At 57.0% G+C, this 21,337-nt stretch overlaps 3 protein-coding genes across 11 annotated transcripts in view; 1 reads left to right on the forward strand and 2 right to left on the reverse strand.

The window, feature by feature from the left end:
• The window catches only part of Arid3a (AT-rich interaction domain 3A), a 28,391-nt gene extending 23,716 nt beyond the window's left edge, over nucleotides 1–4,675 (reverse strand). The window contains exons 1-3 of one of the 8 annotated variants that reach the window (XM_017594812.3): nucleotides 4,531–4,664; nucleotides 4,151–4,350; nucleotides 233–865 (exon numbers count right to left, since the gene is read on the reverse strand). In XM_017594812.3, the coding sequence (XP_017450301.1) occupies nucleotides 233–603 (371 nt within the window). In that variant the 5' untranslated portion in view covers nucleotides 604–865; nucleotides 4,151–4,350; nucleotides 4,531–4,664. Of the gene's footprint in view, nucleotides 1–232; nucleotides 866–965; nucleotides 1,276–1,301; nucleotides 1,327–1,353; nucleotides 2,625–3,878; nucleotides 4,110–4,150; nucleotides 4,351–4,530 lie in introns of those variants that run through there. The other 7 variants (XM_006240905.5, XM_006240904.5, XM_008765169.4 and 4 more) reach the window with 7 other exon arrangements.
• A 4,214-nt stretch (nucleotides 4,676–8,889) lies between these two features.
• Nucleotides 8,890–12,548, reverse strand: Kiss1r (KISS1 receptor). Of its 2 annotated transcripts, none has more exons than NM_001301151.1 (5): nucleotides 12,131–12,548; nucleotides 11,492–11,616; nucleotides 10,220–10,355; nucleotides 9,801–10,033; nucleotides 8,890–9,473 (listed from the first exon to the last, which is right to left on the reverse strand). In NM_001301151.1, exons 1-5 carry the CDS (start codon nucleotides 12,372–12,374, stop codon nucleotides 9,027–9,029), a joined length of 1,185 nt encoding a protein of 394 aa, NP_001288080.1. In that variant the 5' UTR covers nucleotides 12,375–12,548; the 3' UTR covers nucleotides 8,890–9,026. The 2 variants fall into 2 exon arrangements, with proteins under 2 accessions (NP_001288080.1, NP_076482.2); NM_023992.2 differs by having other exon boundaries at nucleotides 8,890–9,479.
• A 1,607-nt stretch (nucleotides 12,549–14,155) lies between these two features.
• R3hdm4 (R3H domain containing 4) lies at nucleotides 14,156–21,267 on the forward strand. Its single transcript, NM_001173974.1, has 8 exons — nucleotides 14,156–14,258; nucleotides 17,437–17,591; nucleotides 17,800–17,924; nucleotides 18,264–18,384; nucleotides 18,577–18,662; nucleotides 19,127–19,212; nucleotides 19,290–19,345; nucleotides 20,223–21,267. Exons 1-8 carry the CDS (start codon nucleotides 14,197–14,199, stop codon nucleotides 20,321–20,323), a joined length of 792 nt encoding a protein of 263 aa, NP_001167445.1. The 5' UTR covers nucleotides 14,156–14,196; the 3' UTR covers nucleotides 20,324–21,267.
• The last annotated feature ends 70 nt before the right edge of the window (nucleotides 21,268–21,337 follow it).

Raw genomic sequence — 21,337 nt, forward strand, 5'->3', positions numbered from 1 at the left:
CTCCTCCCCTATAACACGGTAGCTTCAATGTTCTTGGCAGCATCTGGTACAGCCCCAGAGTTTTCACTGAGTCTCAGGACACCAGTATGGCAGACCCTCAAGGAAATCACAGAGGCACTCAGCAGACACTCGCTCAGACTGCATTCTCCCCTCAGTGACTCTCACTGACGCCCACTTTTCAACCGCGTAAGAAACAATGATTAGAACTGCTGTCCCAGACCCTAACACTCACGTGTCATCATCGGAGCCCATGTCCATCAAATGGCCGTCTCCCTCAGTGTGTCCCGGTCCCTCCTGGCCACTTCCATGCAGGGCAGGTGAACTCAGAGTCCCTCCCTGGGCTGTGTCTTCGTCCTCCGAGCCCCCGGGAGAGGACGGATGTCTCAAGCCGGCGGCAGCAGCCCGCATGGCAGCCAGTGCAGCCATCTGCGTCCTATGCATACGGGCATTCTCAGGCTCCCTGTCCTCATCTGTCATGGTGGTCCGAGCCTGGACACCAGCGGGCTCCGGTGGTGGGGGTAGTGGAGGCTGTCGAGCCTCCAGTTCCTGCCGGGCTCGCTGTTGCCTCTGAATAAGAGTCTCCATCACTGCCTGCAGCTTCATGGCCCGACGGGCCGGGCCACCCCGGGCACCAGGGGCACTTGGTGGGGGTGGCCCCCGTGGGGAGGGGTCTTGGCCGCACTGCAGCGTGGGGACTTCGGGGGAGCCGGAACAATGCAGGGTGACGGCTGGCAGGGGTGGGGGCTGCCAACTCAGGGTGAAGGCTGGTGGGGCATGCCAGGGGCGACCAGTGGGATCCTTGTTGTTACGTCGGGCACCCAGGGGCAGAGGCTGGTGTCGGGCTCATTCAAGCACCTGCAGACTCCTGGGGGAACACAGCAAGAGATGAGGTCAGACTCCACCTGAGCCCCACTGACACCTCCTTCCCCAGAAGGCAGCTTTGCTGTCAGGAGAATAGCTCACACCTGCTCAGGGGTTCATACCCTCATCTGCCTGTCTGCAGGTTCCTCAGGACCAGGGTCACTGCAGTGGACACCAAGGGAATCTCTGGGTCCCCTCTGGGCAGGTCCACCAGAGACACCATGGGGTTATTGTCCCATAAGAAGAGTCGTGGGGGAGGGGCCTGGTGTTCCTTCTTCCTTATTGGTTGTACCCCCCTTCTAGACCTCAGAGTCCCTCTGGGTTCTGGATTCTGGCTCTAAGTTCTAGATGTTGCTTAGCCCGGAGAGGCCCTGGAAACCCTGGCCAAGATTATAGTCGCTGTCTAGGAGACCAATCACAATTTGCTTTCTCAGATATACCTCGGTGGGCCTCTGGGCCTTGGCGTGCCACCAGTGTGGTATAAGTGCCCACCTTGTCTCACACTTGGGAAAGGCAGCAGAGGGTGGGCACCAGGCTGTGCTGTTCCCGGCTCCCAGCTCTCAGCAGAGGTCTGCCATCACTAGTTTGTAGAGCTCCAAGGTGTAAATGCCCCAGAATACAGCATGTGTCCCTGCCAGGAACCCTTGTGGGCATCCTTTGGCTAGCACCAGGAGCCAGGTCCCACCTGACCCCAGGCCGTACACTCGACCCCCAACATAACCCCCCAATCAGACAGTAGACAGTGCCCAGGGCCTACTGTCTGAAATCAAGGGACCATGGGGCAAGGGGAAAGTTTAGTTCACCTTGCAGACAGAGAGTCTGAAAGGTCACCCTCTGTCTAACCTGAACCTCAAAAGTCTATGCATAACTCCTGGAAATGACAGCTCCTGGCTGCTTGTTGCCCACAAGAGGGACATCCTGGTCACCTGCTCCCGAGTAAGGAGACCCCTGCACTTCAGGACTCTCAAGAGCTTCAAGGAGAATGGAGACATCTAAGGTCTCCCTCCCTAGACATCTGGTCACCCCAACACCCCCCCTGCCGCACTTCCAGCAGATCTCTGGCAGGTGGGTGGCCCCAAAGGAAAAGGGAACCAAGGGTCACCCCTGTCACCCTAGACTTCCCAAGACAGGAAGATCTTGGAGGCCTGGACACACCAGTGGCCATCCAGCTTCAACACTCACTGTCTCCACACCCTGTGGCTGCTGGTAACCCTGGTCCACCAGACCTAAGAACTGCTGCTGGAGGGGACATTTTTGGACACAGTCTGACTTGATCCATCACCCTTCCCCCACCCGGTGGAGCACACGTCCCCACCCCACCCCTACGGAAATGCTGAAATCGACGCCCCTTCTTTGAGGGTGGGGTGGGGGAATGTACAAGGAAAAAGCTAGAGGAAGCCCCTCTCCCAGCCTCCCGTCCCCCCTCCCAGGCCTGTTTGGTTTAATGACCCTTCCTGGTTGAGGGGTGGGGGAGGGGAACAGGGTAGGTTTCCATTGGTAGAGCTGGTGGTGGTGGAGGGGGGCAGATGGGAACCCCAAAGCTGCCCCCAGGCCAGCCTGGATGTGCCCCCAACCTTCAGAGGTACCAGTACCCCTAGACTGATATGGCCCATCCTTATAGACCCCTCCCCCAGCCCTTTGTCCTTAGCCCCCACCATCAATTTATAACATTCTTAGAAGATCTACTAGGACTTGGTAGCTGGTGTTTGTGGAAGGGGGGATCTGGCTGGAGTGGGGACGAGTCCCAGAGCCACACCCTCGTCCCCCACCACTTCCAAGCCTCAGGTCAGAGAGAGGGAGAGGAGGGGAGGGCAGGGCAGGGCAGGGCAGGGGAGGGGAAGGGAGGGAGGGAGGGAGGGAGAGAGAGAGGGAGAGAGGGAGAGAGGGAGAGAGGGAGAGAGGGAGAGAGGGAGAGGGAGAGAGAGAGAGAGAGAGAGAGAGAGAGAGAGAGAGAGAGGTCACTAGCACTAGCTCGGCCAGGCCTTGCAAAACACGGTTATTTGGAGTTGTGCAAGGCCAGGGCCCGAGGGTGGCGAAAGGGGCCCCTCTCTCCTCCCAGGGAGGTGGAGGGGGAAGGGCAGGAGCTGGGGAGGGGGCTGGGAAAGAAGACACCGTGCCCCCCAAGGAGACGTGTGCAAAAACACACCCCAGTCAGAGGACAGATGTAAAGGAACAACAAACAAACAAACACCCCCCCAGCGGAGTCGGCATTTCAAAGGCTTCTTGGAAAGAGAGAGCTCCAGATGGGGGGGGGAGAACCCTGCTGCCCAAGCCGTAAAAAACGGAAGATATTTGACAAACCCGCTGCGAGTTGACACACACGCGCGCACTCCGCGCTTCCTGCTCCCTCTTTTGTGTCCGGGGGCCAGGGTGGGGGGGCTGGGACCCTACGGGAGGGTTCTGGATGTGCGCACCCCGCGGGAGAAGTGGGGACTCCCAGGGTATACTGGAGCTAGGGGACGAAATGGGGGGGATAGGCGGACCCCACTGTACATCGGTTTGGAAGAGAAAAAGAACTGGAGGCACCGGGGCGTGGTGGCGCGCCCGGCCTGGGATTTTCCCAAGCACTTAAAGCTGCGGCAGGGGGATGGCCTCGAGTTTCAGGCTAGTCTGAGCTTTAAGCTGAGTTCTTAGTCAGCCCGGACTACACAGTAAAATCCTATCTCCAAACATCTTTTTTAATAAGAAAAAGCAAAACCACGTCCCCAGAGCTCAGCCCCCAGTCCTCTGCGCGTACAAACACAGACACACACACACTCCGGGTCCGTTTCCTTCCGCCAGGGGACAGCGCGTACTCGCGACCCCCGCGCACTCGCGTACCGGATGAAGGTCTCCAAGATCTACAACCGCGACAGCCACCCCAACTCTGATTCCGTCGAGTCGCCTACTCAGCCCTGCACCCCTTTACGCGCGCGTCTTTACCTAACTTTGGAGACCCCGCAATTGTCAGTTTCCAGGGTGCCCTACGCTGACACCTTTAGGGGATATCGCTGGAGCCGAGCTGCAAAAGGCCTTACCGCTCGGGGTGGCCCGGGGGGCGCATGCCCGGGTGCCCAGAGTCCAGCCTGCTGGTGGCCTCCGGTGGCCTTTCTCCCCCTTGGCCTTCCCCTGGCGCACGCTCCTGGCTCCGGGGTCACCCGCCTCACCGAGTCTCTAGGCCGCGTCTACATCTCCATCCGTGTGGATCGGATAGGGACGAGGTCTCCGCGCGCGACCGGCCCCCCGCCCCGCCCCTCCCCCACCCAGCAGACGAATCGCCGTGTGACAAATTGCTCTCAGATGCAAATACCTCGCCGGTGATTCAGCAGCCCCGGGGACGCAGGAGGAGGTGGTGGGTGTCTCTGCAAGGTCCCCCTTTCCAAGCTTTCCCAGGACACCACACCGGGGTCCCCCCTCTCCAACTCAATCTGAGGGCGTCCACGGTGGGAGGAGGTGGAGGGGAGCTGGAGAGCCGCCACAGAGTGGACGGAAAACTTCAGGTCGCGGCCCCTTTAAATGATAATAAATAATAAAAGGAAGGGGGAACCGGACTGAGGGACGCTCCGCCCCCACCTTAGGGACCGTGCGCAAAGTGCACGCCGCAGCCCACGGCGCAGAGGCCGCGAGCGGGAGGGCGGGGCTGCGAGAGCCCCATCGCGGGAATCCCGAAGAGTTGCAAAGGTTCCTCACCCCACCTCGGAGCGGAAAGCCACCTGGGCCCCCGGTCGTTTCCTGGTTTCACTCGGAACGTGAGATGGATCAGCCAAGCTTGGAGCTGGAACCTCCGCCCACGATGCTACCCAAACCTTCCCAGCCTGGGGCTCCGCGCCTCTGAAATGGGCTTTAAAACCCCGGAGAGGCTAGATCTGCGGGGGCCGGAACGCGGGGGTGTGAGGGTGCTGCGTGCGCAAAAGCACGGGATTGGGCTGCGCGCGCGTTCGAGGAAATGCGAGGAACCGTGACGACCCCACCTATGAGCCAGGGAAAGGAGAGCCATCTCAGTGAACCAACTCAGTGAAGCCCCTGCCTCGTCCAACCAGTTCTTCTTGGTAGAGTACTGGATTGAGGTCCCATTTTGCAGAAATGGGAAACTGAGGCATGATGTGAGCTCAGCCAGAAGTCGAGGCGACCCTAGTGGGTAACGCCAGTGCTCAGGGCAACCCCCGACTTCTACAAATTCCCCATGGTTGGGCCAGCTCCCTTGTTGGACTGTTGGGATCTTGAGCAGTCTGCCCCTTGAAAGCCACTTGTGTGCGTGGGGGGGGGGGGGCAAGTCTTGGGAGATGGGCGGATCCAAGTCCTGGGAACCCTCCCTAGAACCCGAGACTGCAGCAGGTGTTTGGAACCTTAGCCCGCGAGGCTAAAAGTTGCAGGTGGCAGGAACTTGCCTTCAAACTTTAGACACCTTAATCTGGGGTGTGGCCCCGGGGTGGAGCTGGGCCTGCGTTCTTCCCCAGCATCAAACGGGCTAGCAGATCTTTCCCTTCAGCCTGTGCAACGAGCACACTAACCCCATCTCTAAGCATCTTGTGTGTCCCTGAACACCCGCCCCCAACATCCCACCTAGATTATGAAAGCAACAGAAATTATATCCGGTGAGAGAGAGAGAGACAGACATGGGGAGAAGGGCTTCAGCGGCCCTCAGAGGAAAACTTAGTGGAGTCGGTTCTCTCTTTCCACCTTTATGTGTATTTGGGGATGCTGAGCTTCTGGGGACGCCAAGTTTGTCAGCAAGTGCCTTTACCCTATTGGGCCATGTTGTTGACCTCTAAAATACTGCTCTCAGTACTTTTTTTTTTTTTTTTTTTTTTTGGTTCTTTTTTTCGGAGCTGGGGACCGAACCCAGGGCCTTGCGCTTCCTAGGTAAGCGCTCCACCACTAAGCTAAATCCCCAGCCCCTCTCAGTACTTTTTTTAAAAAAAGAATCTTCAACGACAGAAGCCTATATCTGCTTTTATGGCAGGGATATATTTGGCCAAGGGTCCAGGTGGTAAGCGTAATGACAGGTCTCCTACACGAGATACATCTCTGGGGACTTGAAAGGCGTCCGACTGGCGCCGCAGCGTATGCGCGCCTCCTGCCGGGCGCCAGCGGAACTGCGCCCAGGGTAGGGTTCGGCATGGAGGCGGGGCTTCAATGTGGCATTGGTGGCCGCCAGGTGGTGCTATTGCACCTAAAAAGACAGTTTCCCAAGTTAGATTTGGAGAAACTGAGACCTGAAGTTCTCCTACATAGCTTTTTTCTGTTGAGACTGGGTGTGACTGTGTATCTCACGATGGCTGTGATCCTTCTGCCTCAGTGTATCACGAAGTTAAATTACAAGGAAAGGGCAAACAGCGCCCCGTCATTTTCAAATGTATTTATACTTTTAGATGCTAGAAATGGAATCCTTGCTAGATGATTGCTCTACCCGTGACCCCGTCCCAGCCCGTGCTGGGGGCGTTCTAGGCTGGAGGTGAGCCGGATGCCAATAGTGGCAAATACCTTTATCCCACCACTCCTGAGGCAGAGGCAGGTGAATTACAGTCTCTCTGGCTGTGGTTCCTCTGTAGAATTTTATATCCGAGGCTTTTGAGATGGAAGTGGGTTTTGTCTCTTCACAGCTATGCAGATTTGCCATCTCCTGCAGGCATCCCCCCCCACACACACACACACACACTTCTCCAATGAAGAACTTCCTTCCTAACATCGAGGGCGTCTAGGCCCCTTGAAGATGGATTCCTTTCAGACTGGATCTGTGATTTGGCAGTAGCTGACTGGAGGTGATTAAACGGGAGAGCTGGGGCCTGTTTTTTTTTTTTTTTTTTTTTTGGTTTTTTTTTTTTTTTTTTTTTTGGTTCTTTTTTTTTTTCCCCGGAGCTGGGGACCGAACCCAGGGCCTTGCGCTTCCTAGGTAAGCGCTCTACCACTGAGCTAAATCCCCAGCCCCTGGGGCCTGGTTTTTAAAAATGCATTCTTATACTGTAAGTGTAATTTGTAAATTAACATGGCGGCATTATTTCTTTACCGTTGCTAGTCCCGGATAACCACACAGAGAAACCAAGATTTCTTTCCAGCTGCCCCTCAGTGGCTGGGCAATATTCATCCCTCTGTCTCCCGCCCCAGCTCTGTGGTGATTGTTACATTGTTCTAGCTCTCTGCTTCCGGTGCTTTTCCCATGTTGTCTTCTCCGACCTCCCTGTGTGGCTATCTCCTCATCCTTGTGACAGATCTAAAACTCTCTTCTCTCTCCCTCCCCTCTCTGATTTCCTCCTCCTCCCCCCAAGCTCCCTCCCTATTCCTTGTCCTGCCCAGCCATTGGGTGATCAGCATTTATTGACAGTGCAGAGAATAAATGGTAAGAATTGCTTACACAAGCAATTACACAGGAAGCTCTTGGTATAAGCACTACAATGCCCTGTCCTGAACGAAACAAGATTTGAGGGCAGAGAGATCAGCCCAAGGGTAAACTTCACACGATGTACACTGGCTGGAAGGAGTGGGTTCCTGCGGATGGGGTTGGGTGGGACAACTCCAGTCTCCTGCTTCCTTCTGCTTCCTGGCCACCCTGCAGGTAAGCAGGTGAGTCCAGTTCACTCTCCTTCCATGATTCTGAGCCCACCAGTGCCTGGTAGAGGCGAAATAACAGTTTTCTTCTTCAAACTGCCCTCCACCCAACCCCTCAGGAAATGGCTCCGTCAGTGAAGGGCTCACGTTGAAGTATGAGGGCCTGAGTTCAGTCCCCAGGGCTTCTGTAGAAGCCCAGACCTGGGTGGGTGCACCTTCAATCCAGCCCGGAGACAGGAGGATCTGTGGTGTTCCAGGCCAGCCAGCCTAGCTCCTGGTCCAGAAAGAGCCCCTGTCTCTATAGCACGATGGGACCAGGCACCGTGTGCTCCCTCTGCCCTTAGCCTCAGTGCTCAGAAGCAGGAGTCACTGTTTAGTTTTGGGCCAGCCTGATCTACATGGTGACCTCACAGCCACTCAGAGCTACCTACTGGGACCCTATCTCAAAACTAATACCCATTAGGTGGGGCTGAAAGATGGCGTGGGGTAAGAGGACTCAATCCTCTGCTCCAGAGCCTGAACCCCCATTCCCAGCACCTACACGGAACCTCACAATCATATTAACTCCAGTTCCAGGGGAATCTCACTTCAGACCTTTGTGAGCCATCTGGTGTGGGTGCTGGGAACTGAACTCAGATCCCCTGGAAGAACAGGATGAACACTTAACTGTTGATAAGCTCTCCCACTCACTCTTTTAATTAAAAGAAACTGAGCGGGGTTGGGGATTTAGCTCAGTGGTAGAGCGCCTGCCTAGGAAGCGCAAGGCCCTGGTGTTCGATCCCCAGCTCCGAAAAAAAAGAACCAAAAACAAAACAAAACAAAACAAAAAAAAGCTGAGCTGGGCACAGTGGCGCACCCCTGTAATCCCAGCACACAGGTCTCTGAGTTCCAGGCCAGCCTGGTCCACACAGAGAAACCCTGTCCCTTTTTCTTTTCTTTTCTTTATTTTTTTTTTGAGATTTATTTATTATATATAAGTATATATAAGTACAGTCGCTGTCTTCGAATGAACCAGAAGAGGGCATCAGATCCCACTACAGATGGTTGTGAGCCACCATGTGGTTGCTGGGAATTGAACTCAGGACGTCTAGAAGAGCAGTCCGTGCTCTTAGCCACTGAGCCTCCTCAGCCATGTTGCTATTTTGGGGCAGGGTCTCTCTGTGTAGCCCTGGCTGTCCTGGAACTCATTCTGTAGACCAGGCTGGCCTCAAACTAACATTGGTCCTCCTGCCTCTGCCCAGGGAAAGCTGGGATTAAAGGCGTGGCCCAGAATACTCTTCGTGGCTGAGGATGACCTTGGACTCCACTCCTGCGGTGACCGTTGTGATACACTATAATGGGGTACATGATGTATTTTTGTTTTTATATCAGAAGAGGTAACATGATCTTACCCCACCCCCATGTTAGGACCTTGTCTCAGGACAGACAAAGCAAAGCTGGACTTGGTGACTTAGGACCAGAGTGAGGACATTAATCTTCAAAGATAACAGAGCACATAGAGAATTATCATAACATGCACGGCCAAAACCACGGTGTGCTGGTGCAGATTGGAAGAAAAGGTCATTTACACAGATTAACTAAACTAGAAACAGCTGCCCAGCCAAGCAGCCGGATTGGATTATCCCACAGGCAGGGGCGGCTCAGAGTGGGGCAGTGTGTTCATCCTGAACAGAGGGCGAGCGCACCACAGGGTTCCCAGGCTCGGGGGTTCTGACCCGGACAGGGTGCGCAGCCCGGCTGTGCGGCACACTATGGGGTGCGGCTCGGTCCGAGTGCGCTGACGCGTGGGGCCGACGCTGGCGTTGCGGGCCGCAGGGGCACACGCGGCAGAAGGCCTGTCTGAAGTGGGAACCCAGGAAGGCATAGAGCAGCGGGTTGAGCGCAGAATTGCTGTAGGACATGCAGTGAGCCCAGATCTTGAGCGCGTAGGCGGCATAGCTTCGAGGGTGCCAGGCCCCCGAGGGGCCCAGGGCTTGAAGCACCAGGAACAGCTGGATCGGGCCCCAGCAGGCGGCGAAGAGCAGGACGACAGCGGCCACCAGCCGGGAGACCTTGGTGCGCACTGCTCCAGCGCGCTGTGCTAGCAGCTGCCCCTGGGGACCTAGGAGTGTTAGCGGGAAGGGACAGGCCACCCTCCGAAATCCCTCCTGGGTACCTCCACACATGCACAATAGCCCAGGCTCCTACCCTTACCCTCAAAGGTCATCCCATCCCCACCCCTGGGTTTCCCCCACATGAACACACAGTCTCGGCTCCGATATCCCACACCAGCCCCTCAATTCCCACCCTGGCTCTTCTCCACGTTCTCTCTCGCGCGCGTGTGTGTTTGTGTGTGTGTGCGCGCGCGCGCGTGGATACAATTCAGGCTCCGCCTCCCCCCCAAAGACCCTCGATCCCAGCCCTAGTCCCCGCACCTGCAGGGCGCCATCAGTGGGTGCGGGGCGTACAGCGGCGCGGCCCAGGTGGCGCAGCATGGCACCGTAGCAGGCGCAGGTGGCGAGCAGCGGCAGCAGGTATAGGGCCAGCAGGTTGTAGAGCGCGAAAGCGCGCTCCAGGGCACGGCTGGGAAACGCCTCACTGCAGTAGGTGTGAGGCCCGGGCGACAGGCGATGCAGAGCCAGCACCGGGGCGGAAACAGCTGCGGAACCTGCGCCACCCACCCAGGCTGAGTTCCTCCGGGAGTGGGGAACGCATCCCATCCAGGAGCCAGGGTCCCCCCATAATCAGTGCCACACCTCCCCCGCGTCTGCACCCCTTTCCCGCAGACATCCTCCGAAGCTGAGAACGTGCCCTTGTCCTCCCCCACCCTAATTCCGACCCCAGCCACACTCACCCACCCAGATGCTAAGGCTGACAGTCAGGGCCAGGCGCGGAGTGCGGCGGTGAAGTGCACGCAGCGGGAACACAGTCACGTACCAGCGGTCCACACTCATGGCTGTCAAAGTGGCACATGTGGCTTGCACCGAGACCTGGAAAAGCCAAGGGCTGAGTGTGGGCCTTGCCAGTCCCACTACATATCTAACCACTCGGGTATGCACAAACATGTCCCTCGAGGAGTAACCACTGGCCCCCGGTTGAGGGGACACCGGAGTAGGACCTGAAGAGCAGGAGAGCGGGGAGGGAGGAAGTGAGATAAACACTGGGGTTTGTTAGGCACCCCGAAGCTGAGGCATGACACGGTAAGCCTTCCTGGCGTGAAGACACTGTCGAGACCATTGGTCACCTTACCCTCACGCCTGTGATGCCCCTCAGACCCCAGCCCTGCTTGGGGTCTGGGCTAGGCACTTAACCTGACCACGCCCACACTAGACCACGCCCACCAGACCGGCTCAGCCTTTGCAAAGCTCTGGTCTCGACTCTATCTGGACCCCTACACCAGAACAAGCCCACTGTGGCTCCACCCAGACTCTCCAGCGTCCTGATCCAAGCCTTTGTCACAGACACCACGTGGTGCGTCTGTGCTCTGGCTGTATCCACACTTGACTACAGCTGTAACAGGCCCTAACCCCCCTGCACACACCAGGCTCTGACCCCTGCCCTACCAGACGGTGCCCCAATAGGGCTTGGGGAGATGCTCAGCGGTTAGAGCACCTGCTGCTTTTTCAGAGGACCTGGGTTTGGTTCCCGGCATCCATATGGCAGCTCACCACCGTTCTGTAACTCCAGTTCCAGGGGATCCCACGTCCCCTTCTAGCCTCCACAGGCACTGCACGCACATGGTGCAAACACACACGCGGGCAAACAAGAAAATTTAAAAATCTTAAAAGAAACTTGCTATGGTGGCGGAGGCCAGCAGATCTTTCTGAGTTCCAGGCTAGCCTGGTCTATATAGTATCTGTTTCAGACATCTAAAATAAGTAAGGAAAAGACCATGCCTCCGTGCCTCTTCAGGTCCTGATCCCACCTTGCCCAGACCAGAACAGGTCCCCACACTTCCTAACACTGTCAAGGACTAGAACCCACCCTTACAGCCAGGTCCTGCCTGCCCATACCCTGGCCGCTCTCAACCAGAGCGCACACCCAGCCCAGCTCACCCCCACCAACCCCTCCCTTCCTGCTCCCCAGCCCTCGCGCCTCCCCAGCTCGCCCCTGGTCCAGTTCGTACCTGCTGGATGTAGTTGACGAATTTGCACATGAAGTCTCCCAGCACCCAGGTGGGCAGCGGATAGAGGAGCGCGGTGAAGGGTACGCAGCACAGAAGGAAAGTGACATCTGTGGCCGCCAGGTTAGCTACAGGTAGGGGACACGCAGATGCTGCAAGATGGGGGCACCCAGACTCGGGTCCCTGACCTCTACATCCGGGTCCGAGTGACACCCCCTCGCCACACCCCACATCGTCCAACAGAGAAAGTAGGCACCCTCCACCTTCCTTGCACTCATTCCCAACAGCCTCGGGTCCCTCTGTGCCTCAGTTTCCCCATCTTTAAATTGGAGACAGCTGGAGAGTCCCAAGCTGCTGGTGCCAATTAGGATGTGTCACACACCCCAGAGGCTATCACGTCCATAAGACAGACATCTTATTGAAATGGCTGGCCCTGTCTCCTTGCGCAGTCGTTAACCTCCCCTTTAGTAACCTGCCAGATGGGAGGTTGCCACCTTGGAGTTTGCAACTGAAGCCTTCAAATGACAGGGAGAGGCGGGACGCACAGCAGGGGTACGCTGCGGTCGGAGGAGCCTCGTTGCGTTCCTGACTGAGACCCCGGACCTGCGCACACCCGGGAACCCCAGGAAGGCGCGCACTCACCGATGTAGAAATTGGTGACGGTCTGCATGTGCTTGTGGCGGCAGATAACGAAGATGACCAGTGAGTTCCCGACTAGCCCCAGCAACATTAGGGCAGCGAAAAACAGGGGCACCAGCCAGGCATCCAGGGGCCTTGGCGCGGAGCCTGGGCCATCCGAGGCATTGACACCGCAGCCCGGGCATCCCGAAGCGTTGGACGGAGCCCACCAGCTCACGTTCGGACCCAACGTCGCCTCTGCGGCCATGGCCCTGTCGCCCTCCTCTTCCTCCAGGCAGCCTTCACAGATTGCGTCCTGGGACTGTGGGGACGAGAGGGAGGACCCCGCTCCTCCTCCTCAGGGCGAGGGCCGCTCTCCGCTCTCCGGGGGATACCAGCGCCCTGGTCTCTGTAGCTGGCGGCAGGGGCTGGAAAGTGGCTTCTCGCTAGCGTCGCTGCGGCCACTCTTATACCCCCCCCCCTTGTCCCCGCCTTCGCGTCTCCCTGCGTAGTAGCGGCTTCAGATCCTCGAGCTCCCTCTTTCCAGAGCTATGCCCGGATGACCGGAGGGGATGGGCTGAAGGAGGGTCATGGCCCTTTCAGGGGCCATTTCAACCCCGGGCTGCAGCCCGCCTGTGAAGAAGCCTTGGCAGTTTGCCTCTCCAAGACACTGGGAGCCATGAAGCTTCAGGACAGGGGCCGCATCTTCAGATACCTTTGGCTGACAGATTGATAGTTACAAGGTTCCTAGTCTAACTGGCATCCAGTGGGGAGTTTCTGTTGGAAGAGTGGGCACTATGGAAACTGTCAGTAGGAACCAAGAGGAACTGGCCTCAGCCGCAACCTGACATCCCTGATAAATGTATCTCAGAGGCTCCCTTGGCTTCCCAAGGGGTTAGCCTTGTCAAACTGCCAGAATACTATGCAGCAGAGAAAAAGAGGCTGCCATTACAGGTGCGACTCAGTGATGTATTTGTCTAGTCCAAGGCTACGGTTTCACCCCTCCACACCGAGAGAGGGTGGGGCCCAAAGCCGTGTGCCGTGTGTGTGTGTGTGTGTGTGTGTGTGTGTGTGTGTGTGTGTGTGTGTAGGGGTGGGCTGAGTAAACGCCAAGCAGCCCTGGCTGAGGGGCCAGGGAGTTGAAAGTCTGGGGACTCTGGGGGTGTTGGGGGCTGAGTAGTCCCCTGGGGAGCAAGATGCAGACTGGGGGCTGTAGAATGAACCCCTTGTCTCTCAGCCACAGAACTACTCCGGTGTGATGCCAGGAATCCAAGTCTCCAGGTCCTCTCACACCCCTTCCCCAGCGTTCCCTCTGCACCTGATTCATGAGGTCGGGCTATACTTAGCTTCACCTGTCTATACAAACCCTTACAGGATGCTTTCTTTGAGGTCTTTTCTTTTAATTAACTAATTAAGTGTGATAGCTTTAAAAAAAAAAAAAGCATGTGACTTTCCTGTAGCCCAGGCTGGCCTTGAACTTGATGTAGGTTAATGATGACTTGAAGATCTGATCCTCCTGCCTCCGTCTAACCAGTGCTAGGCCAGGAGTGCACCACACCTGCCCCTCCACCCCAATCAACTTTGTGGCTTAGGCTGGTCCGGAACTCCAGTGATCCTCCTGCCTCAGCCTCCTGAGTGCTCAGGCGTGCACCACAGCCAATCTCTCCTTTGCTTTTTTTCACCAGGCTAGCTCTCAGAGGCCGTGGTCTGGAGGTGTTGGGTCTGCGGCCCGGGCCTCCTTTTCGGCCTCAGTCCCCCCAGTGTTCCGTCACCCTGGGACTGTTCCCAGGGCTCGCACACCCCTCCCGCATCTGCGCCCCCAAGGAGCCTTTTGCATCTCCGCAGTCGCCCCCGGGCCGGTGTGCCCCACCGCTTCTATCTGGTGGCTCAGATTTTGTCCTCAGCCCTTCTGGTCCCCAGCACATCCCGGTGGGTGACGCCGCCCCGTGTCTACAAAAGCAAACGGAGGTAGAGCTTCCAGCCCCGCTATGCTGCTGTTCCAGGCTGTCCCCGCCTCGCCGCTACAGACTCCGCCCCGCGCGTCACTTCCTCCGCGGCCTCCGGCCGGGCTGCAACTGCGGCTGCAGGCCATGGTGGCTCTGGACAACCCAGAAGGCGGCCCTGAGGCTACCCCGAGCGCGGGGACCAGGCTGTGAGCAGGGCCGTGGGGCTGGGCTCTTTCTGGGTTCCCTCCTCCTCCCCGGGCTGGGATCTCCTCCCTAGGCTAGGGTCTCTTTCTCCTCCTCCTCTTCCTCCCCCCCAAGACTGGGGTCTCCTCCTCCAAAGGCTGGGGTCTCCTGCTCCTCCTCCCTAGGCTGGGGTCTCCTCCCAGGGCTAAGGTCTCCTCCTCCTCCTCCTCCTTCTCCTCCTCCTCCTCCTCCTCCTCCTCCTCCTCCTCCTCCTCCTCCTCCTCCTCCTCCTCCTCCTCCTCTTCCTTCCCAGGCTGGGGTCTCCTCCTCCTCCTCCTCCTCAGGCTGGGGTCTCCTCCCAGGGCTAGGGTCTCTTCCTCCTCCTCTTCCCCAGGCTGGGGTCCCCTCCTCCTCCCCAGGCTGGGGTCTCTCCCCCTTTTCCTCTCTTCTCTTTCCTCTCCTCCGTGTTGTCCTCCTCCCCAACCTTCCTCCCTGGATGCATTCTGCCGCTCCTCCGCCCACACCCATTTCTCTGCTGCTCACCCACAGATGCAGGGGCCTCCTGTTTGGGCTTCTGTTGGGAGGGCTCACTGTTCGTTCCCCTTCCTACCCCGCTGGATGGGGAGAGCCACCGCCACGGGCATTACCCAGCCTCTGTGGTCCCCGTTGCCAACCCTGCCCTGGCAGTGGTCACTCCATGTCTCTGGGGGTCAGTTCCCAGAGTGGTGGGATGTGGTGTAGCCTGTAGCAGCGATGTGCAGCTGGTTGTACATGACTACTCAGGAATTCAGGTCCTGTGACCCATGGCCCTAACGGTTGCGTTTGTGGGTCAGGAGCTGCCTTGGCCCCCTGGCCAGCCTGCTGAGTTCTTTCTGTGCCTCGGTTTCCCCCATCTGGATATGGACAGTGACCCTGCTCAACTGGGGATGGGGTGGCAAAGCCCTCCCTTCCCCACAGTGTCCAGCAAGCTAGAGTTCTATTTGGCTCTACCTTGCTTTGTTGGAGTTTGTTTATTTATTTTTAATATTTTATTTTCTGTTTCTGGGTATTTTGTCTATACATATGTAGGTGTGTACATATGAGTGTGCACCACTCGCGTGCCTGGCACCTGCCGAGGTCAGATGGATCCTGGAGTTATGGATGGTTCTGAGCTGCCATGTTGGTGCTGGGAACGGAACCCTGGTCCTTCTGCAAGAGGGGCCGTTGCTGTAACCACTGAACTGTCCTCCCAGCCTGTTTTGTTTATTTGACTCAGAGTCTCATGTAGCCCAGGCTGGCCTCAGTCTCAGTGTGTAGCTGAGGGTGACCCTGAGCTGATCCTCCTGCCTCCTGGGACTGTGCCTTGCTGCCTGAGTGTCCTTGCTGTGACTTTAGTGTAAGTTTAGGCTTTGGTGAATTACTCCCACAGGGCCTCACCCTGGCATCCACCTGCCTGCTGGGTGTCGAGGGCCCGAGTCGCCTGAGTCACTGCCGCCCTGCTTCCTGTTGGGGAAGTGGGTTTTCTGCCTTTCCGGGAGTGTTTGCCAAAGAAGGGTGTGTTTGTATCCAAGGTGCGACAGGTGAGCCAGGGTCCCATTACTCAACCTGCAGGATGCCAGAAAGGACTGAGTTCTCCGAGATCCTCACCGATCAGATTTGCTACGTCTGCTTTGTGTTTCGGCCACCTCTCCTGGGCCCTCAGTGTCACTCTCTGAGAGGTGACCTGGCCGTAAGGAAAGCAGTGTTCATTCAGCAAACTCCAGAAGTTTAGGTCATTAGCTCAGCAAACCTCTGGCGTCCCATTGCATGTGAGCCCAGCTAGACACGGGGGAAGCTCTGTGAGGAGGAGCTAGGGAATAAACACCCCAAACCAGCTAGTCCCCAGTTGGCATAGCAGTGACAAGTGCTGATTGGACGGGCCGTGCCACCTTCTGGGAGGTGACACTCAGATGGAAACCTGAATCAGGCAGAACCGGGAGAGGTGTTTGTGGCAGAAGTCTCTGCCAAGTTTTAATCCGGGCAGCAATTCTGTTTCCTGGGGTTCTTGGGGCCCCCAAGAAGGTGGAGATGCCACTAAAGCCTTTAGGACTGAGCCCAGACCGTTTGCTGCAGTATCAGGCCAAGGAGCATCAAGGGCTCACCTTCACGTACTAGGGAGCCACGGTGGGCACTGGGAGCCACGGTGGGCATGGGAACAGGCACATCACAGCCTGGCTTTGGTATGAGAAGGTTCCGTTGTCCAGGCCAGGTCCCAGGTTCACATCTGTCCAGAAGACTTCCCCCTTTCCCTTGCTGTGTGTCTGTCCTTCCTGTAGGACAGCTGTGGTTTGTTATCAGGCAGCACCAGTTACAGAAGTGAAGCTAGGGCAGAGGTGGCCCAGCCTCGGACCTCAGAGTTGATAGAGCCCTGAGTGTAGGCATAGCACCCAGTAGAAAGTTTATAGCTGTGCTCACCTCAGGCCTCCCCCTGCTCAGAGACAGTGTAGAGTGGGGGGACTGACCCCCACCCCCCTTGGGAGGGAACCAGGCAGGCAGGTGTCCCTTTCCAACCCCTAGGGGCCACTGAGACCTCAGTGCAGCCACAGTGGCCTGAAGGGAATGAAGGGACATACCCTACCAGAGCTGGAGCTCCAGGCTATGACCCCAGCTTGAAGGAGGCAGCCAGGAGGGTGGACATGGTGTTGATGGGGACCCTGGTGCCTGCTTTTCCCAGCCACTGCTCTTCCTCTCCACGAGGGCTTCCTCAGCCACAGGCTTCTGCAAGACTACTCTCTCCTGCCAAGCAAGTGCCTTAGATGCTGGGTGCCTGGCTAATCCCTTTGCAGGATTAACACTTATTTTCTGGAGCCAGGCAGTTAGCTCTGAGGGTGGCCAAGGAGTTCCTGGGGAGATTAGCTGCCCGGTCCCCCACTAGTTTCTTGTCTGGTCCCATTTTCTGGTTTACCTCTGCACGGGGCAGAGGGTTCACTTCCACAGCTTTGGTGACCCCTGGAGTGCAGAGGGCAGGCAGGCCTTGATGTCTTTACAGCTTAAATCTGGAAGGTTGGCTGTGACTGGAGAGGTTACCACTTTTCTGTCTGATTGGGCACGTGCTTTCCTTTTTCCGAGCCTCAGTTTACCCATCTTGCATCAAAGCTTGTGTCCTGGGGTTAAGTCCCTTGTTGCCAGGGAAACCAAGCCAATTTGTTCTCGGTCCTAATGACCTCCTCGCCTGGAACACAGGTCCCTTCCTGGCTGCCTCCCTACGCTCAGCGGCTCACAGGCGAAGAGGGTCTCAGCTTCCAGGCGCAAGCAACATTTTATCAATCAGGCTGTGCGGAATTCGGACCTGGTGCCCAAAGCCAAGGGACGGAAGAGTTTGCAGCGCTTGGAGAACAGTAAGCAGGGAGTGTATCCGTCATGTTTCCCTTGCTGTGGAACACCCCACAGCGGTCAGGCATGAGAACAGGGCTTCAGAGGGCGTGGAGGAGTTCAGCAAGGCAAAGAGAGATAGATGGGGTTCTAGAGACTAGATGGGTAAAAAAGTAAAAAATAAAACTCGAGACCGGAAAAGAGAGTAGGGACCCTGAACTTTCTTCCTTCTAGCCCAGTACCTCCTAACACTGCTGGAGACAGCTGGGGGCCCTCCGGGGGTGGAAGATGGGGACCTGACTCCTCCTGCAGTACCTGGCATCTTCGCCGAGGCTTGCAGCAATGCCACCTATGTGGAGGTGAGACCCTAAGGCCCCCTGCAGGCCCTGAGATGTGCCCCACCCCTCCCCTGCCAGATCCTGGGTTCATCAGCTCTTCCTGTTAATGGACCCATTTAGATAGTATTTTATACACATGATAGCTTGTCACTGGGACTTTCATGGTGTGTGAGTGGGTCGTGCCTGCTGAACTCATATACATCCTTTGAAACCCCAGTTCCAGCATCCAACCCCTGCCGCACAGGAGCGAGTGGTTTACAGATGGGCTCCTGTGTGCCAGGTAGCCTCGTGTGTGACCATTTATCAAGTGAGGAAATAGACCCAGGGGCCTCGGGGCTAGCCTGCATCCCTGTCTTCCAGGTTTGGAATGATTTCATGAACCGCTCGGGAGAAGAGCAAGAGCGAGTGCTCCGTTACTTGGAGGATGAGGACCAGGGCAAGCGGAGGCGCAGGCCTGGCCGCGGGGAGGACCGGCGGAGAGGTGGGGCCTGAATGGGGCAGGGCCAACCTACCCAGGGGCAGAGCCTTGTAGCTGTGTAGCCTTGCTTGTGTATTGCTTGGATACCTTGCCCCCCCCCCCCCAAGAGCCGAAGGCGGGGTTCCCTGGTGGGTGGCTAGGCTGTGGGCGTGGCCTGGGCTCACTTCGGGCCTCCAGCACTTGCTGCCTTCACAGAGGACCCGGTCTTCACACCCCACGAGTGCTTCAGGCGCATCAGCCGTCGCCTGCGGTCCGTGCTCAAGCGTAGCCGCATCCCAATGGTGAGTGCCCCATCTTCCTCTCAACCTGGCCTTTCCACGGTTTCATTCTAACTTGGCCAAGACGTGACAGGAGTTCCCTCAGGGAGGGGCAGGTGGTGCAGTGGTTAGGAAGAGGAGGGGGATTGGGCAGTAAGAGTGAGTGCTGCAGGGCTGGAGAGATGGCTCAGCGGTTAAGAGCACCCGACTACTCTTCCAGAGGTCCTGAGTTCAATTCCCAGCAACCACATGGTGGCTCACAACCATCTGTAAAGAGATCTGATGCTCTCTTCTGGTGTATCTGAAAACATCTACAGTGTACTTATATATAATAAATGAATAAATCTTAAAAAAAAAAAAAGAGTGAGTGCTGCAGAGTGTAAAGGGATTTGACAGAAGAAAGGCAGGGCAGGACACATGATGTTCAAGTTCCTGAGACAGCTAGGATCACATTTGATGTGACCCCTTAGCTCTTCCGACCCCCACAGGAAACCCTGGAGAGTTGGGAGGAACGGCTGCTGGCCTTCTTCTCGGTGTCCCCCCAAGCCGTGTACACCGCCATGCTGGACAACAGGTATAGGGGCTGAGGAGTGGACGGCAGGGTCTCCTGTCCCCACTCTGGCTCAGCCTCTCATGGCCCTTCCTCCTCAGCTATGAGAGGCTCCTGCTTCACGCTGTGTGCCAGTACATGGACCTCATATCAGCCAGTGAGTACCTACTCCCCACCGCCCCCTCTCCCCATTCTTCCCGGAAGGGCAGAGGCTGGGTCAGCTAGCGAGACGCCCAGGGGTGTGATGTGATTGGTTGATAGCAAAGCAGTGGCCATGAGGTTCTGGTATTTATTTAACTCTGGCTTTCCAGTGGGCAGGCACCCTCCGTCCACAGCTCCAGGGAAGGGGCCCTAGGTGAGGCTGTGAAAGTCTGGAGTTGAAGGCCAACCTCAGACTTGGGAGACAAAAAGGAGACAGAGGTTCCCAGTGTCCGGTGAGAGAGCCTGGGTGCCAGGACACAGACCTTTGTCCTCTGATCTCCTAGTTACAGTTCTGCCCACTTCTGATGATGATTGTGAGCCCTCGGTGGCTCCAGGGGCCCCTTCTGGGCCTTCTCTTTCCTAGTACCTGTCCCTGCTTCCTGCTTGGAGCTGCTGTGGTGATGGTTTCTATGGCAACCCATGGACTGCTCGGCTCTCCGGGTGGGTTTCTCTCTGTGAGAGGAAGCTGTGCCTCCACACCTGCCTGGATTCTCACACACCTGAGAATTGGAGGGGCTGAGTGTGGGCAGTGTCTCCGTAGGATTGCACAGTGATCTGAACCAAGTGGGAAGCCTCTAGACAGACTCGCAGCTCACGGTTAGCCAGACCTCCCTCATCCTCAATTGTTTAGGCTGGCCTCCATTGCGCGCGCGCGTGCGTGTGTGTGTGTGTGTGCGTGTGCGTGTGCGTGTGCGTGTGCGTGTGTGTGTGTGTGTGTGTGTGTGTGTAGTCAAGGTTGGCCTTGAACTCCTGTTCCTCTAGCCTCCAGGGCTTTGTACATGCTAGGGGAGCCTCAGGAGCAGCCCCTCCAGTCCTCAATGGCTTGTCTGCAGGTGCTGACATGGAGGGCCGGAGGCAGATGAAGGTCAGCAACCGCCACCTGGATTTCCTGCCTCCTGAGCTTCTGTTGTCTGCCTACCTAGACCAGCAATGATGGCAGAGCCCCTGCCAGCCGCCTCGCCCGGCCCAGACCTCCGTCTGCTAATAATATTTTCCATGCTTTCAGAATTTGAATACCACCCTTCCCCTCAGGAATCTCCTTGCTCTTGCCCCTTTATGTCTCAGATCAGGGAGGCATTGTAGCTCTCCACCCTGGTACTTGTATTTGGGTGGGGAGACCTAACGGGGCCCAATACCTCTCTGCTCTGGTACTTGTATTTGGGTGGGGAGACCTGCCCGGGGCATTTCTCTGTGTTTTCTCTGTTTAGCTTTCTTTGGCCCAGTCGTGCTCAGGCAAGGAGTAGCAGATTGTTTTCTTCTTCCCTCTCCTAATCAGTTTTAATGAACTTGGCATGTTTTCGGGTAGATTTGTTTTAATTTCTCTTTTGAAGCAGGGAGGCACAACCAAAACACCTAGCACCAGCCAGTAGTGGGCTCTTTTGTGACCCCTGCCTGACCCCTCCAGGTTTCAGCTCTGAAGAGGGTGGCTGGTCCTCTCTAGGACTCTGCTGACCTCCCCAGGGCACTTTTGTTTTGTGTGTGTGTGTGTGTGTGTGTTTGCGCGCGCGCGCGTGTGTGTGTGTGTGTTTGCGCGTGTGTGTGAGAGTGCGTGCGAGCACATGTATGCACGCCATGTGCCCGTGAACCTGGACAAGCTTCGTCCCAAGGGCTCATTTTATGCTTTCTTTTTTGGTGACGTGTGTATTATGTCCCCAGCTCCCTGCCTGCCTTTCAGACGGTCCCCTCTCCTCCTCCTCCCTTACACCAGGGGTCCAGGACTTCCAGCCAGAAGCCTCTGACCTTGTGTACCCTGTCCCCCTCCTCTGTCCCCTCTGCTGCCTGGCGTAGCTGTGGTCACGCAGAGTCCTCCCTTCCCCTTCCGTGTGACTCTTTGTGCTTGGGGAAAGGGACACTTTTAATAAAGCCTTGGTGCTCGGGCCTGCTGTGTGCTTATTTTTGGGGTTGGTGGGGTGGGAGAGATGAGACTAGGTCACTGAGGCTGGAGATC

The sequence above is a fragment of the Rattus norvegicus genome, chromosome 7, assembly GCF_036323735.1.
Source record: "Rattus norvegicus strain BN/NHsdMcwi chromosome 7, GRCr8, whole genome shotgun sequence".
Lineage (NCBI taxonomy): Eukaryota > Metazoa > Chordata > Mammalia > Rodentia > Muridae > Rattus > Rattus norvegicus.